This window comes from Heterodontus francisci, chromosome 10 (assembly GCF_036365525.1).
Source record: "Heterodontus francisci isolate sHetFra1 chromosome 10, sHetFra1.hap1, whole genome shotgun sequence".
NCBI classification, from domain to species: domain Eukaryota; kingdom Metazoa; phylum Chordata; class Chondrichthyes; order Heterodontiformes; family Heterodontidae; genus Heterodontus; species Heterodontus francisci.
This window is the reverse complement of record NC_090380.1, coordinates 118,359,818-118,376,025: the sequence shown is the minus strand read 5'-3', so window position 1 is coordinate 118,376,025 and position 16,208 is coordinate 118,359,818. Positions and strand designations below refer to the sequence as shown.

At 44.5% G+C, this 16,208-nt stretch overlaps 1 protein-coding gene across 4 annotated transcripts in view; it reads left to right on the top strand.

Moving 5' to 3' along the window:
- Positions 1-16,208, top strand: part of gbe1b (glucan (1,4-alpha-), branching enzyme 1b) — a 666,883-nt gene that overhangs the window by 420,769 nt on the left and 229,906 nt on the right. For all 4 annotated transcript variants that reach the window (XM_068041301.1, XM_068041300.1, XM_068041299.1 and 1 more), the window contains exon 8: positions 13,751-13,866. In XM_068041301.1, coding sequence (XP_067897402.1) covers positions 13,751-13,866 — 116 coding nt within the window. The remainder of the gene's footprint in view (positions 1-13,750; positions 13,867-16,208) is intronic.

The window sequence follows — 16,208 nt, the reverse complement described above, 5'->3', positions numbered from 1 at the left end:
AGAGAAAGATCTCATTCAGGTGGCGTCGAGGATTTTTCTGGCAGCTTTTTCTAGGGTCTCGGGAGAAATGTGGCAACAGGAGTTTCAAGCAGGCCTTTCAGGATGAATGTAGCATCAGTTTATTTCTTACACTCGCTCCCAAGAGCTTCTCAAAGAGATGGAAAAGGCTGAGCTGTAGTGACTGCTCTCCTGGCTGGTTTTTAAAACTCCAACTCAAAACGCTGTCCATACCCCAACTGCCTGTCCAAAGCGAAAGCAAAACAATATCTCAAGAGTCAAGCCTTATGACCCTTATAAATCTTGACCTGTCAAATCTCTGTTAACATCTCCTCAAGGGAAAAAGCCCCTTTTGGATATTTATCTGAAGACAGATGACTTCCAGTACAATAATATAATCAAAGCAAAATATTGCAGATGCTGAAAATCTGAAATAAAAACAAGAAATGCTGGAAATACTCAGCAGGTCTGGCAGCATCTATGGAGAGAGAAGCAGAGTTAACATTTCAGGTCGGTGACCCTTCATCAGAACATGTTTGCAAACAAGACCCCTCAGTCCTTACAGTGACCCCAGTGAAAAAAACATCCATAGAATCCTTTTCAGTTTTCCCAAATAAAACACAAGTCCTCAAAATTTAACAAAAAATTTAAGTACTTTCGTAACATAGGCCACAAATTACAAGATTTATTGAGTTCAGTTTCACAACTTGTCATGGTGGGATTTGAACTCCATGACCTCTGAGTTACTGGTCCAGTCCCATGACCACTAGGCTCCAATACTTGAACATGGGAATCAGGTAGGACCTGAGCCTAGGTTATCTAATTGGTGTAAATGTACATTGGGGTGAGACAAAGCACAGGTAAATTTATATGAACAGGTTATTCCTGGCCTCTCACCCTATTAAGATTTGAAATATCAGATATCAGTTAATGTTTGCAGCCTCGTGTGTATTTGAGCCCTACAAATCAGGAGAGTCTTAGCTTTGATTTCTAGTCTGTGCTGTTTGCTGATTTTAGATGGGGTAGTAACAGGACTACAGTTGTTCTCTGTGCCCTGAGCGAAGGCAATTTAAAAAAAAAAGAATTTTAGAACATAGAACAGTACAGCACAGTACAGGCCCTTCGGCCCACGATGTTGTGCCGAACCTTTAACCTACTCTAAGATCAAACTAACTACCTACCCTTCATTCTACTATCATCCATGTACCTATCCAAGAGTCGCTTAAATGCCCCTAATGTATCTGCTTCTACTACCACCGCTGGCAGCGCATTCCACGCACCCACCACTCTCTGTGTAAAGAACCTACCTCTGACATCTCCCCGAAACCTTCCTCCAATCACCTTAAAATTATGCCCCATGGTGATAGCCCTTTCCACCCTTTGAAAAAGTCTCTGACTATCCACTCTATCTATGCCTCTCATCATCTTGTACCTCTCTATCAAGTCACCTCTCATCCTTCTTCGCTCCAATGAGAAAAGCCCTAGCTCCCTCAATCTTTCTTTGTAGGACATGCCCTCCAGTCCAGGCAGCATCCTGGTAAATCTCCTCTGCACCCTCTCTAAAGCTTCCACATCCTTCCTATAATGAGGCGACCAGAACTGAACACAATATTCCAAGTGTGGTCGAACCAGGGCCTTATAGAGCTGCAGCATAACCTCGCGGCTTTTAAACTCAATCCCCCTGTTAATGAAAGCCAACACACCATACGCCTTCTTAACAACCCTATTAACTTGGGTGGCAACTTTGAGCGATCTATGGACATGGACACCAAGATACCTCTGTTCCTCCACACTACCAAGAATCCTGTCTTTAAGCCTGTATTCCGCATTCAAATTCGACCTTCCAAAATGAATCACTTCACACTTTTCCAGGTTGAACTCCATCTGCCACTTCTCAGCCCAGCTCTGCATCCTGTCAATGTCCCGTTGCAACCTACAACAGCCTTCCACACTATCCACAACTCCAGCAACTTTCGTGTCATCGGCAAACTTGCTAACCCAGCCTTCCACTTCCTCATCCAAGTCACTTATAAAAATCACAAAGAGCAGAGGTCCCAGAACAGATCCTTGTGGAACACCACTGGTCACCGAGCTCCATGCTGAATACTTTCCATCTACTACCACCCTCTGACTTCTGTGGGCCAGCCAATTTTGTATCCAGACAGCCAACTTTCCCTGAATCCCATGCCTCCTTACTTTCTGAATCAGCCTACCATGGGGAACCTTATCAAACGCCTTGCTAAAATCCATATACACCACATCCACTGCTCTTCCTTCATCAATGTCTTTTGTCACATCTTCAAAGAATTCAATAAGGCTTGTGAGGCATGACCTGCCCCTCACAAAGCCATGCTGACTGTCTCTAATCAAACTATGCTTTTCCAAATAATCATAAATCCTGTCTCTCAGAATCCTCTCCAATAATTTGCCCACTACCGACGTAAGACTGACTGGTCTATAATTCCCAGGGTTATCCCTATTCCCTTTCTTGAACAAGGGAACAACATTTGCCACCCTGCAATCATCCGGTACTACTCCAGTGGACAGTGAAAACGCAAAGATCATCGCCATAGGCGCAGCAATCTCTTCCCTCGCTTCCCGTAATATCCTTGGGTATATCCCGTCTGGCCCCGTGGACTTATCTGTCCTCATATCATTCAAAATTTCCAGCACATCCTCCCTCTTAACCTCAACCTGTTCGAGCATATCAGCCTGTTCCATGCTGTCCTCACAAACGACCAGGTCCCTCTCACTAGTGAATACTGAAGCAAAGTATTCATTTAGGACCTCCCCTACCGCCTCCGACTCCAGGCACAAGTTCCCTCCACTATCCCTGATCGGCCCTACCCTCACTCTGGCCATCCTCTTGTTCCTCACATAAGTGTAGAACGCCTTGGGATTTTCCTTAATCCTACCCGCCAAGACTTTTTCATGTCCCCTTCTAGCTCTCCTAAGTACATTCTTCAGTTCCTTCCTGGCTACCTTGTAACCCTCTAGAGCCCTGTCTGATCCTTGCATCCTCAACCTTAAGTAAGCTTCCTTCTTCCTCTTGACTAGCTGTTCCACATCTCTTGTCATCCAAGGTTCCTTCACCCTACCATCCCTTCCCTGCCTCATCGGGACAAACCTATCCAGCAGTCGCAGCAAGTGCTCCCTAAACAACCTCCACATTTCTGTCGTGCATTTCCCTGAGAACATCTGTTCCCAATTTATGCTCCCCAGTTCCTGCCTAATAGCATTGTAATTCCCCCTCCCCCAATTAAATATTTTCCCATCCCGTCTGCTCCTGTCCCTCTCCATGACAATAGTAAAGGTCAGGGAGTTGTGATCACTATCACCAAAATGCTCTGCCACCGAGAGATCTGCCACCTGGCCTGGTTCGTTGCCAAGCACCAAGTCCAACATAGTCTCCCCTCTAGTCGGCCTATCTACATATTGAGTCAGGAAACCTTCCTGGACACACCTGACAAAAACTGCTCCATCCAAACTATTTACGCTAAGGAGGTTCCAATCAATATTAGGGAAGTTGAAGTCACCCATGACAACAACCCTGTTACTTTTGCACCTTTCCAAAATCTGCCTCCCAATCTGTTCCTCCGTGTCTCTGTTGCTATTGGGGGGTCTATAGAAAACTCCCAATAAAGTGACTGCTCCTTTCCTGTTTCTGACTTCCACCCATAATGACTCAGTAGACAAACCCCCCTCGACGACCTCCCTTTCTGCAGCTGTGATACTATCCCTGATCAGCAATGCCACTCCCCCACCTCTTTTACCTCCCTCCCTATTCCTTTTGAAACATCTAAACCCCGGAACATCCAACATCCATTCCTGCCCGTGCGATATCCACGTCTCCGTAATGGCCACAACATCGTAGCTCCACGTACTGATCCATGCTCTAAGTTCACCACCCTTATTCCTGACACTTCGTGCCTTAAAATAGACACACTTCAACCCATCATACTGGCTGCAACTTTGCCCTGTCAACTGTCTAACCTTCCTCACAGACTCTCTGCACTCGGTATCTGCCTGTTCAACAGCTACCCCATCCACTGATCCGTGGCTCCGGTTCCCATCCCCCTGCCAAACTAGTTTAAACCCTCCCGAAGAGCTCTAGCAAACATCCCGCCCAGGATATTGGTGCCCCTCCAGTTCAGATGCAACCCGTCCTCCTTGTACAGGTCCCACCTTCCCCAGAAGGTATCCCAATGATCCACATATCTGAATCCCTCCCTCCTACACCAGTTCTGTAGCCACGTGTTCAGCTGCACTCGCTCCCTGTTTCTAGCCTCACTAGCACATGGCACCGGTAACAATCCTGAGATTACTACTCTGCTCGTCCTGCCTTTCAGCTTCCAACCTAACTCCCTAAATTCGCTTTTCAGGTCCTCATCCCTTTTCCTAGCTATGTCATTGGTACCGATATGTACCATGACCTCTGGCTGCTCCCCCTCCCCCTTAAGAATCCTGTGGACTCGATCCGAGACAAACCTGACACTGGCACGCGGGAGGCAACATACCATCCAGGAGTCTCGTTCGCGACCACAGAATCTCCTGTCTGTTCCTCTAAACATTGAATCTCCTATCACTATCGCTCTCCTATTCTCCCCCCTTCCCTTCTGAGCCACTGAGCCAGGCTCAGTGCCAGAGACCTGGCCACTGTGGCTTTCCTCTGGTAGGTCGTTCCCCCCCCAACCGTATCCAAAACGGTATGCGTATTATTGAGGGGAACGGCCACAAGGGATCCCTGCACTGTGCGCCTATTCCCTTTCCCTCCCCTGACGGTCACCCAGCTACCTTTATCCTGTAACTTAGGTGTCACTACTTCCCTATAACTGCTGGCTATCACCCCCTCAGCATCGTAAATGATCCGAAGTTCATCCAGCCCCAGCTCCAGTTCCCTAACGCGGTCTGCGAGGAGCTGGAGTTGGGTGCACTTCTCACAGGTGTAGGGATGTAATGCTGGATGTAGATGTTGCTGGCATGGTGGACATTTCTTGCCCGTACCTGGAAGCCCTTAGAAGGTGGTGGTGGACCCTCTTCTTGAACTGGTGTAGTCCAAAGTAGGGTCTTCAGAATTCTGACTCAGTGACAATGAAGGAACAGCCAATATAAGCGCTAGTTGGGATGGTGTGTGACTTGGAGAACTTGGAGGTGATGACGTTTCCATGCACTTGCTTCCTTTGTCCTTCTAGTTGGTGGAGGGAATGGATATTTAAGGTGGTAGATGGGGTGCCGATGGCTGCTTTGTCCTGGATGATGTCAAGCTTCTTGAATATTGTTGAAACTGCACTCATCAAGGCAAATGGAGAGTATTCCATCACACGTGACTCCTGAGATGTGGACAGGCTTTGGGGAGTCAGGAGATGAGTTACTCGCCTCAGAATTCCCAGTCTCTGACCTCTTAAGGAGGTTGCTTTGGGTGCTCCAGCCTATCCAGCCTGCTGAGTGAGCAGATAGCCTGAATGATGTTGACCTCACTGATCCCTCTTTAGTAGAAATGAGTCAGATGCAGCATGTGCCAGATTCAGCAACGGTTCCTCTCTTAGCTGTAATTTCTGAAGAGCTTCTCTCAGCTGAACTATTTCAGATAGGTACATTTTCTGCCAGAGTCATGGATGTCTAATTGAAGCATTGGGCTTGTATGTGAAGTGTCTTGGGGTTTTTCTGTATCCTGATCTGTCTTTCAGATGAGACATTAAACTGTCGCCCTGTCTGCTTTCTCGGGTGGATGTGAAAGGTCCCATGGCACCATAGAATCATAGATTACGGTACAGAAGGAGGCCATTCAGCCCATCGTGCCCGTGCCGGCTATAAAAGCTAGCCGCCCAATCTGATCCCACCTTCCAACACCTGGTCTGTTAATTTGCAGGTTATAGCACTTCGAGTGCATGTCCAGGTACCTTGTAAAAGAATTGAGGGTTTCTGCCTCCAACACCAATCCATGCAGTGGATTCCAGACACCCACCACCCTCTGGGTGAAAATGTTTTTCCTTATGGTCCCCTCTAATCATTCTGCCAATCACGTTAAATCTGTGCCCCCTAGTAATTGACCTCTCCGCTAGGGGAAACAGGTCCTTCCTGTCTACTCTGTCTAGGCCCCACATAATTTTGTACACCTCAATAAAATCACTCCTCAGCCTCCTCTGTTCTAAGGAAAACAACCCCAGCCGATCCAATCTTTCCTCGTAGCTACAACTTTCAAGCCCTGGCAACATTCTTGTAAATTTCCTCTGTACTCTCTCCAGAGCAATTATGTCCTTCCTGTAATGTGGTGACCAGAACAGCATTCAATACTCCAGCTGTGGCCTAATCAGCATTTTATACAGTTCCAGCATTATATCCCGACTGGCATATTTGCCAGTTCTGATGAAGGGTCACTGACCTGAAACGTTAACTCTGCTTCTCTCTCTACAGATGCTGCCAGACCGCTGAGTATTTCCAGCATTTATTGTTTTTATTACATTCCTACTTTTGTATTCTATACCTTGACCAATAAAGGAAAGCATTCCATGTGCTTTCTCCACTCTATCGCCCTGTCCTGCCACCTTCAGGGACCTGTAGACATGCACTCCAAGATTTCTCACTTCTTCTACACCTCTCAATATCCTCCTGTTTATTGTGTAGTCCCTCGCTTTATTTGCCTTCCCCAAGTGCTTTACCTCACACTTCTCCAGACTGATGTCCATTTGCCACTTTTCCGCCCACTCAACCAAACCATTGATCTCATTCTGGAGTCTACAGCTATCCTCCTCACTATCAACCACACCGCCAATTTTTGTGTCATCTGCAAATTTCCCAATCATGCCGCCCACATTTAAATCCAAATCATTAATGTATACCATAACAGCAAGGGACCCAACACTGAGCCCTGTGGAAAGCCACTGGAAACTGCTTTCCATTCGCAAAAACATCTGTTAACCACTACCCTTTGTTTCCTGACCCTGAGCCAATTTTGGATCCAACTTGCCACATTCCCCTGTATCCCATGGACTTTCATTTTTCTGACCTGTCTGCCATGTGGGACCTTGTCAAATGCCTTACAAAAATCCATGTAGACCACATTCACTGCACTATCCTCATCAATCCTCCTTGTTACTTCCTCAAAAAAACTCAATCCAGTTTGTAAGACATGCCCTTCCCTTATCAAATCCATGCTGGCTATCCCTGATTAATTCCTGCTGACTGTCCCTGATTAATCCGTGCTGACTATCAGTGATTAATCTTTGCCTTTCTAAGTTGCAGTTTATCCTGTGTCTCAGAATTGATTCTAATAATTTAACAACCACTGAGGTCAGACTGACCGGCCTATAATTATTTGGCCTATACCTCGCACTCTTTTTAAACAATGGTACAACATTTGCAGACCTCCAATCCTCTGGTAACTCGCCTGTATATAGTGAGGATTTGAAGATGATCCTCAGAGCATCTGCTATTTCCTCCCTGGCTTCCTTTAACAGTCTGGGATACAATCCATCCAGCCCTGGCGATTTATCCACTTTCAAGGATGTCAGACCTTCTAGTACTTCCTCTCATTATGCTTATCGTATCTAATATTTCACACTCCTCCTCTTTTTCTACAATGTTTGCATCATCCTTCTCCTTTATGAAGACAGAGACAAAAAAACTCATTAAGAACCCTGCCCACATCTTCTGCATCCACGCATAAGTCTCCTTGTACATCGCTGATAGGCCGTTAGTTATCCTCTTGCTCTTAATGTACTGATAAAACATCTTTGGGTTTTCCTTGATTTTACCTGCCAATATTTTTTCATGTTCTCTCTTTTCTTTCCTAATTTCCTTTTTTACTTCACCCCTGCACTTTCTATACTCCTCTAGGCTTTCTAAAGTATTATGTTTTTTGTGACCGTCATAAAGCTTTCTTTTTCTGCTTAATCTTACCCTGTATTCTTCTAGATAACCAGGGGGCTCTAGATTTGGTCGTAAAACCCTTTATCTTTGTGGTAACGTGTCTAATCAGTGCCTTTAGATCTTGCTTTTGAATGCCTCCCGCTGGTTTGACACTGATTTTCCTTCAAGTAGCTGTATCCAGTCCACTTTCGTTGGATCACCGCTCAGCTTCATAAAATTTGCCTTCCCCCAATTTCAAACTTTTACTCCTGTTTTATCTTTGTCCTTTTCCATGATTATGCAAAACTAACTATTATGGTCGCTATCTCCAAAATGATCACCCACTGCTACTTCATCCACTTGCCCAGCTTCATTACCGCAGACTAAATCTAGAATTGCGCCCCCTCTCGTTGGGCTTGTTACTTGCTGGCTAAAAAAGGTTCTCTCGAACGCAGTCCATGAATTTTGTGTCCTGTGCCCTCAACACTGTTTGTATCCTAGTTGACATTTGGGTGGTTGAAATCCCCCACTATGATTGCTCTATAGTTTTTGCACTCAGAAATGTGCCTACATATTCTTCTATCTCCCTCTCACTATTTGGGGGTCTATAGTACACTCCAAGTAGTGTGGCTGCCCCTTTTTTTATTTCTGAGCTCAAACCTTTTGGCCTCATTTGATGATTCATTTAGCATATCATCCCCCCCCATCACAGCTGTTATTGATTCCTTAACCAACAATGCCACACCCTGTCCTTTTTTATCCCCCTCTCTATCCCGCCTGAAAACTCTATATCCAGGGATGTTGAGCTGCCATTTTTGACCCTCTTTAAGCCAAGTTTCCGTTATAGCAATGATATTGTGTTGCCATGTGTCTATCTGTGCCCTCAGCTCATCAGCTTTGTTTACTATGCTCCTGGCATTTAAATCCATATCTTTTAACACTGCCAGATTCCTGTGCTGCACAATTTTTGACCTTTGCTTCTTCTGTTTTTCATAGTCACTTGCTACTGTTCCCTGCCCTGAATTTGTCCTATCTGAAACTGTTCTCAGGTTCCCATCTCCCTGCCAAATTAGTTTAAACCATCCCCAACAGCACTAGCAAACCGTCCTGCAAGTATATTCGTCCCAGTCCTGTTCAGGTGTATACCATCCGGCTTGTACAGGTCCCACCTTCCCCAGAACCGGTCCCAATGACCCAGAAATCTGAAGCCCTCTATCCTGCACCACGCATTCATCTGGTGTATTCTTCTATTTCTATACTCATTAGCACGTGACCTTGGGAGTAATCCGGAGATGACCACCTTTGAAGTTGTCCTGCTTGCTAATCTCTTTCCTAACTCCACTATTTCAAAGAAGAGCAGGGTAGTTCTCTTGAGTGTCCGGACCAATATGGATCCTCAACTAACATGACTAAAAACAGAGTACGTACTAGTTGTTGTATTCCTGTTTGTGGGACCTTACTGTGCACAAATTTGGCTTCTACATTTCCCTACATTACCACAGCGATTGCACTTCAAAAGTACTTGATTGGCTGTGAAGCGCTTTGGAATGTCCTCTGAGGTTGTGAAGGGCACCATAGAAATGCAAGTTGTTTCTTTCAAGATGCCAGAGAAATGCAAACTGTTCTTGAATGCGATTGCTGGCTTGTGCCTAACTGTGTGCAGGATCTTTACAGTGAATCTATCTTCCTTTAATTGGGTTGAGACAATTGCAACTCATTTTGTGTTTGAGAATTTCATCACCTGAGGCTGGGGTTAGTACAAAGTCAGATCCATTTAATGAACAGAAATAAGAACAAAGCGCTGGAAATACTCAGCAAGTCAGGAAGCATCTGTGGAGAGAGAAGCAAAGTTCATGTTTCAAGTCTGTGATCTTTCATCAGAACAGAAATGTGGTGACTGACCTTCCAGTGCTTTTTGCAACATTTAATCTAGGAAACTTTTAATAATTTACTACAGAGTAACAGGGTTCAAAGAGTGTCAAAAAACTAAGAATAATTCAGATTGCATCAGATTGTTTTTGTTGGCAAATATTTAACGTTTACACATTGCAAGTGCAGTGTTGGTTTAGCTGCAGTCTGACATAAGACTGGTAAATTAATGTTTTAACAGTAAGAGAGATAGAAAGCATGAGACGTGTAGTGTAACACATTTAGGGCTTATATATTATCTGTTAGGTTTATTATTAAAGAAATCACAATTAATTGTATCAGGGTACAGTGAAGGAAATAATTAACAACAAGGCCATCAAAAAAGGTGACAAAAGCACTGCGGGGGTGGGAGGAGTTCATTTCTAGAGGCATAGAATTGAAAAGCAGAGAAGTTATGCTAACATAATAGCGGTTGGGACCTATTATTGGTTCCGACTGCAGATAAATTTCAATGTTGGTAAGATTCTGCCCCTTGCTTTCCCATCCAGCTTTGGATGCACTACATTTAGTCCCTTCATTTGCCATTAATATAGATTGTAAATAACTGAGGCTCCAGTACTGATCTTTGCAGCACCCCACTCCTAACAGCCTGTCAATCGGAAAATGACCAGTTTATTTCTATTTGCTATTTTCTGCCAGTTAGCTAATCCTCTAGTCATGCTAATACATTACCCCCCAACCCCAAGAGCACTTATCTTGTATAAAAACCTTCCCTATGGTACCTTATCGAAAGCCTTTTGAAAATCCATCAAATGCATTTGAATGTGAAGGGGAGATAGTTAGATTCTGTCTTGTTGGAAATGGTCATTGCTTGGGGATTGTGTGGCATGAATGTTACTTGCCTCTGATCGTTCCAAGCCTGAATGTTGTCCAGAAATAAAAACAGAAACTGTTGGAAATACTCAGCAGGTCTGGCAGTATCTGTGGAGAGAGAAGCAGAGTTAACGTTTCAAGTCTGTGACCTTTTTTGCTGCATGTGGGTACGGACTGCTTCAGTATCAGGAGTTGCGAATGGTACTAAACACTGCAATCATCAGCGAACATCCCCACTTCTGATCTTATATTGGAGGGAAGGTCATTGATAAAGCGGTTGTAGATGGTTGGGCCTAGGACACCACCCTGAGGAACTCCTGCTGTGATGTCTAGGGGCTGAGATGATTGGCCTTTGACAACCACAACCATCTCCCTTTGTGCTAGGTATGACTCGCAGTAGTGGAGAGTTTTCTCCCGATTCCCATTGACTCCAGTTTTCCTAGGGCTCCTTGATGCCATACTCTGTCAAATGTTGCCTTGATGTCAAGGGCAGCGTTATGACCGGGTGAGGAAGGGATCTCAGGCTCCCCCTCGCCCCTTTCCTGGTTTGGCCGTAACAGGGTTTAACAGTGTTTTTAGCTTCACCTCAGTGAGTCCTTGCACACTGCTCTCAAATTGTAATTGTAAATGAACCAATCAGACAGGCTTCCTTAGGTTTAAACAAGAAAGGTGCAAGTTTATTAGCTTTAACACACTAACTCAATTAAAGTTACTAAAATGCGTGACACAACCACGCTAGCATGCATACGTGATGAACACACACAAATAGTTACAGAGGGGGAGAAAGAATAAAGTGGGGGGGTGTAAGATTAGTAAATGAAATTCAATTACTGCCTTTATCTCAGTTACTGTATCTCTCAATGACAGCACTGAAACAGGCCCTTCAGCCCACCGTGTCGGTGCTGACCAACAACCACCCATTTATACTAATCCTATATTAATCCCACATTCCCTACCACATCCCCACAATTCTCCTACCACTTACCTACACTAGGGGCAATTTACAATGGCCAATTTACCTATCAACCCACAAGTCTTTGGCTGTGGGAGGAAACTGGAGCACCCGGCGGAAACCCACACGGTCACAGGGAGAACTTGCAAACTCCGCACAGGCAGTACCCAGAACTAAACCCGGGTCACTGGAGTTGTGAGGCTGCGGTGCTAGCCACTGTGCCACCTGAATCAGCGAGCACTTCCATTGTCTCTCTATTCACCTGTCTCACAGAATGCAAATGTGCAGCCATGTTTTCAGCCGTTCAGCTCTGTGGTCTTTTTAAATAAGTTCTGTTCAATGTCCGGTAAAAGTTCAAATAGTGTTCCATATGACAAAATTGATACATTTCCATTTGCCAGGTGTGGTTTCGTTACAGTCGTCACTCCCCCAGCTCTTTTATCCATGTTTGAACCAAGGCTGTAATGAGGTCAGAAGCTAAGTGGCCCTAGCAGAACCTCAAATTGAGCATCAGTGAGCAGGTTGTCGCTGAGCAAGTGCCGCTTGATAGCACTGTCGATGACACCTTCCATCGCTGTGTTGATAATCGAGAGTAGACTGATAGGGTGATAATTGGCCGGGTTGGATTTGGCCTGTTTTTGTGGACAGGACATACCTGGGCAATTTTCCACATCATCTCTTAGATGTCAGTGTTACAGCTGTGCTGGAACAGCTTGGTAAGGGGTGTGGCTTGTTCTGGAGCACAAGGCTTCAGTACTACAGCTGGGATGCTGTCAAGACCCATAGCATTTGCGTATCCAGTGCCTTCTCGATATCACGTATAGTGAATCAAATTGGCTGAAGACTGGCATCTGTTATGCTGGGGATCTCAGAAGAAGGCTGAGCTGAATCTTCCACTCTGTACTTCTGGTTGAAGGTGTTTGCAAATGCTTCAGCCTTGTCTTTAGCACTGACACTGTTTAGCATGCATGTAGTTCTGTGTCATAGCTTCACCAGGTTGGCACCTCTTTTAGGTATCCCTGGTGCAGCTCCTGGTATGCTTTCCTACCCTCCTCATTGAACTGAGGTTGGTCCCCCAGCTTGATGGTAATGGTAGAGTGAAGGAAATGCTGGGCCATGAGGTTACAGATTGTGGTTGAATACAATTCTGCTATTGCTGACCCACCGTGTCTCATGGATGCCCAGTTTTGAGTTGCTAGATCTGATCTGAATCTGTCTCATTTAGCATGGTGGTAGTGCCACACAACATGATGGAGGGTATCTTCAGTGTGAAAACGGGTCTTAATCTCCACAAGAACTGTGAGTTTGTCCATCCTACCAATACTGTCATGGACAGATTCGTCTGTGACAAGTAGATTGGCGAGGACAAGGTCAAATAGGTTTTTCCCTCTCACCATCTGTTGCATGCCCAATCTGGCAAATATGCCCTTCAGGACTTGGCAGCTCAGGTTGTAAGGCTGCAGAAGTTAATGGCGATAGGGAAGGATGAGGGTATGGAGAGATTTAAAACAAGGGTGAGAATTTCAAAATCAAGGTGTTGTCAGACCGAGAGCCTTGGCTCAATGGGTGACAATATTGTCCCTTAGTCAGAACGTGTGGGTTCAAGTTCCACTCAAGGAACTTGAGCACAAAAATCAGGTTGATATTCTAGTGCGGTACTGAGGGAATGCTGTACTGTCGGAGATGCTGTTTTTTGGATGAGATGTTAAATTGAGTCCCCATGTGGCCTGTTAGGTGACATTAAATGATCCCATGGCACTATTCCTAGGAAAAACAGGGGAGGTATCTCCAGTCCTGGCCAATATTTATCCCTCAACCAACGTCACAAGAAAACAGATTATCTGGTCACTCACTTTGCTGTTTGTGGGAGCTTGCTGTGCGCAGTTTGGCTGCCGTGTTTCTCGCATTGCCAAAGTGACTACATTTCAAAAGTACTTTATTGGCTGCAAAGCGCTTTGGGACATCCTGTGGTTGTGAAAGGCGCTATATAAATGAAAGCCTTTTCTTTCCGCTTAGATCAGTGAGCACAGGACTTGGTGTGAGTTTGGACATGGGCAGCAGAGTTTTAGATGAGCTCAGATTTTCGAAGAGTGCAAGGTGGTCAAGCCAGCTGAGCGTTGCAGTAGTCGAGTTTAGAGGCTAGAACCCTGCTGCTGTTTAGATGGAGCTCTGTTTCTGTTGTGTAATTTGTGTAATGTGTTTTATTTTCAGCTGGGAAGTACTGAGATTCCTGCTGTCTAATCTGCGCTGGTGGGTGGAGGAGTATTATTTCGACGGCTTTCGATTTGATGGAGTGACGTCCATGTTATATCACCACCATGGCTTAAGTAGGCGTCATCTATTTTAAAGTTTAAAAATGTTTTAATTAAAATATGCTGTTCTTTAAATTGGCATATCCTGCTGTTCAATATTTTCAGATTATGTCGGTTGTGGTTGAATGGTTGAGTGGTTGAACTTAACCTCTGAGAGAGTGCTGCATTGTCGGAGGTGGAGTCTTACTGATGAGACATTAAATGGAAGCCCTGTCTGCCATCTCAGCTGGGCATGAAAGATCTGACGGCCACTATTTTAAACATGAGCAGGGAGTTCACCCCGGTGTTCTGGCTAATATTTATCCCTGAACCAACATCACTAAAAAGGAATTATCTGGTCATTATCATCTTGCTGTTTGTGGGAACTTGCTAAGAGCAAATTGGCTGCCATATTTCTATATTACAAGAGCAACTACACTTCAAGAAATATTTCATAGGCTCTAAACTGCTTTGTGATGTTCTGAAGTTGTGAAAAGAAAATCCACTTATTTTGCAGAACCAGACCTTTGTGTTGCAAAGTGTTTTTCCTTTTGTTCATTTCCAGTATCTTGGACATCAGCTGTTCGCTTGCAGCATCTCCAAACACGTGAGGAATGCAGACAGTTCGTGATGGCTTTGTAGGTTACTGGCTCCGTCCTCACATAAAGAAGCCAAATACAGACCACCCAGTCTTGGGTGTACTAGTTGCATTAAAAAAACACAAGGTTAAACACAGATCAGGGAGGCCATTTGACAGATCTGGTTTATCTCTCCCCACCTTATCATAGCAGCGAACTGTCTCATGAATGACTGCAGAGCTTTTGCCCCCAGTCCTGTACCCTGGTTCCCTTGTGTTAATCACTCTACATGAAGAGGTCTTTCCTGACAATAGACCTGAACTTGCCGATTCCAAATTTGTATATCAGCTTACCTTGCATTTCTGGTTTAACTTGGATCATTGCTTTGGAGTAACTTTTTCTGATCCACTGTACATTTCCCCACAACAGTAACTACACTTCAAAAAATAAATATTTCACTGGCTGTTAAATTGCTTTAAAGAGAAGGCTGAGAGGTGATTTGATAGAGGTATTCAAAATCATGAGGGGTCTGGACAGAGTAGATAGAGAGAAACTGTTCCCACTCGTGAAAGGATCGAGAATGAGAGGGCACAGATTTAAAGTATTTGATAAGAGAAGCAAAAGTGACATGAGGAAAAACTTTTTCAAGCAGCAAGTGGTTAAGGTCTGGAATGCACTGCCTGAGAACGTGGTGGAGGCAGGTTCAATTGAAGCATTCAAAAGGGAATTAGACTGTTATCTGAAAAGGAAGAATGTGTGGGGTTATGGGGAGAAGGCAGGGGAATGAAATGGACTGAATTGCTCTTTCAGAGAGCCAGTGTGGACATAATGGGCCGAATGTCCTCCTGCACTGTAACAATTCTGTAATTCTGTGAAGTGGTGTGTCACAGGGATCAGTGCTGGGGTGTCAACTTTTTACAATTTATATAAATGACATGGATGAAGGGATTGAAGGTATAGTTGCTAAATTTGCTGATGACACAAAGATAGGTAGGAAAATAAGTTGTGAAGAGCACATGAGGCTACAAAGGGATAGAGATCGGTTAATTGAGAGGGCAAAGATCTGGCAAATGGAGTATAATGTGGGAAAATGTGAAATTGTCCATTTTGGCAGGAAGAATAAAAAAGAAGCATATTATCTAAATGGTGAGAGATTGCAGAGCTCTGAGTTGCAGAGGGATCTGGATGTCTTAGTGCATGACTTGCAAAAAGTTAATATGCAGGTACAGAACATAATTATGAAAGCTAATAGAATGTTGTTGTTTATTGCAGGGGGAATTGAATGCAGAATTAGGGAGGTTATGCTTCAGTTATACGGGCATTGGTGAGACCACACCTGGAGTACTGTGTACAGTATTGGTCTCCTTATTTAAGGAAGGATGTAAATGCATTGGAAGCAGTTCAGAGAAGGTTTACTGGACTAATACCGACAGGTTGTCTTATGAGGAAAGGTTGGACAGGCTAGGCTTGTATCTGCTGGAGTTTAGAAGAGTAAGAGGCGACTTGATTGAAACATATAAGTCTTGACAGGGTGGATGTGGAAAGGCTGTTTCCTCTTGTGGGAGAATCTAGAACTAGGAGTCACTGTTTAAAAATAAGGTGTCGCCCATTTAAGACAGAGATGAGGAGAAATTTTTTCTCTCAGAGGATCGTGAGTCTTTGGAACTCCCTTCCTCAAAATGTGGTGGAAGCAGAGTCTTTGAATATCTTTAAGGCAGAGGTAGATAGATTCTTGATAAGCACAGGGGTGAAAGGTAGGTGGGACTGTGCATTTGAAGTTACAATCAGATCAGCCATGAT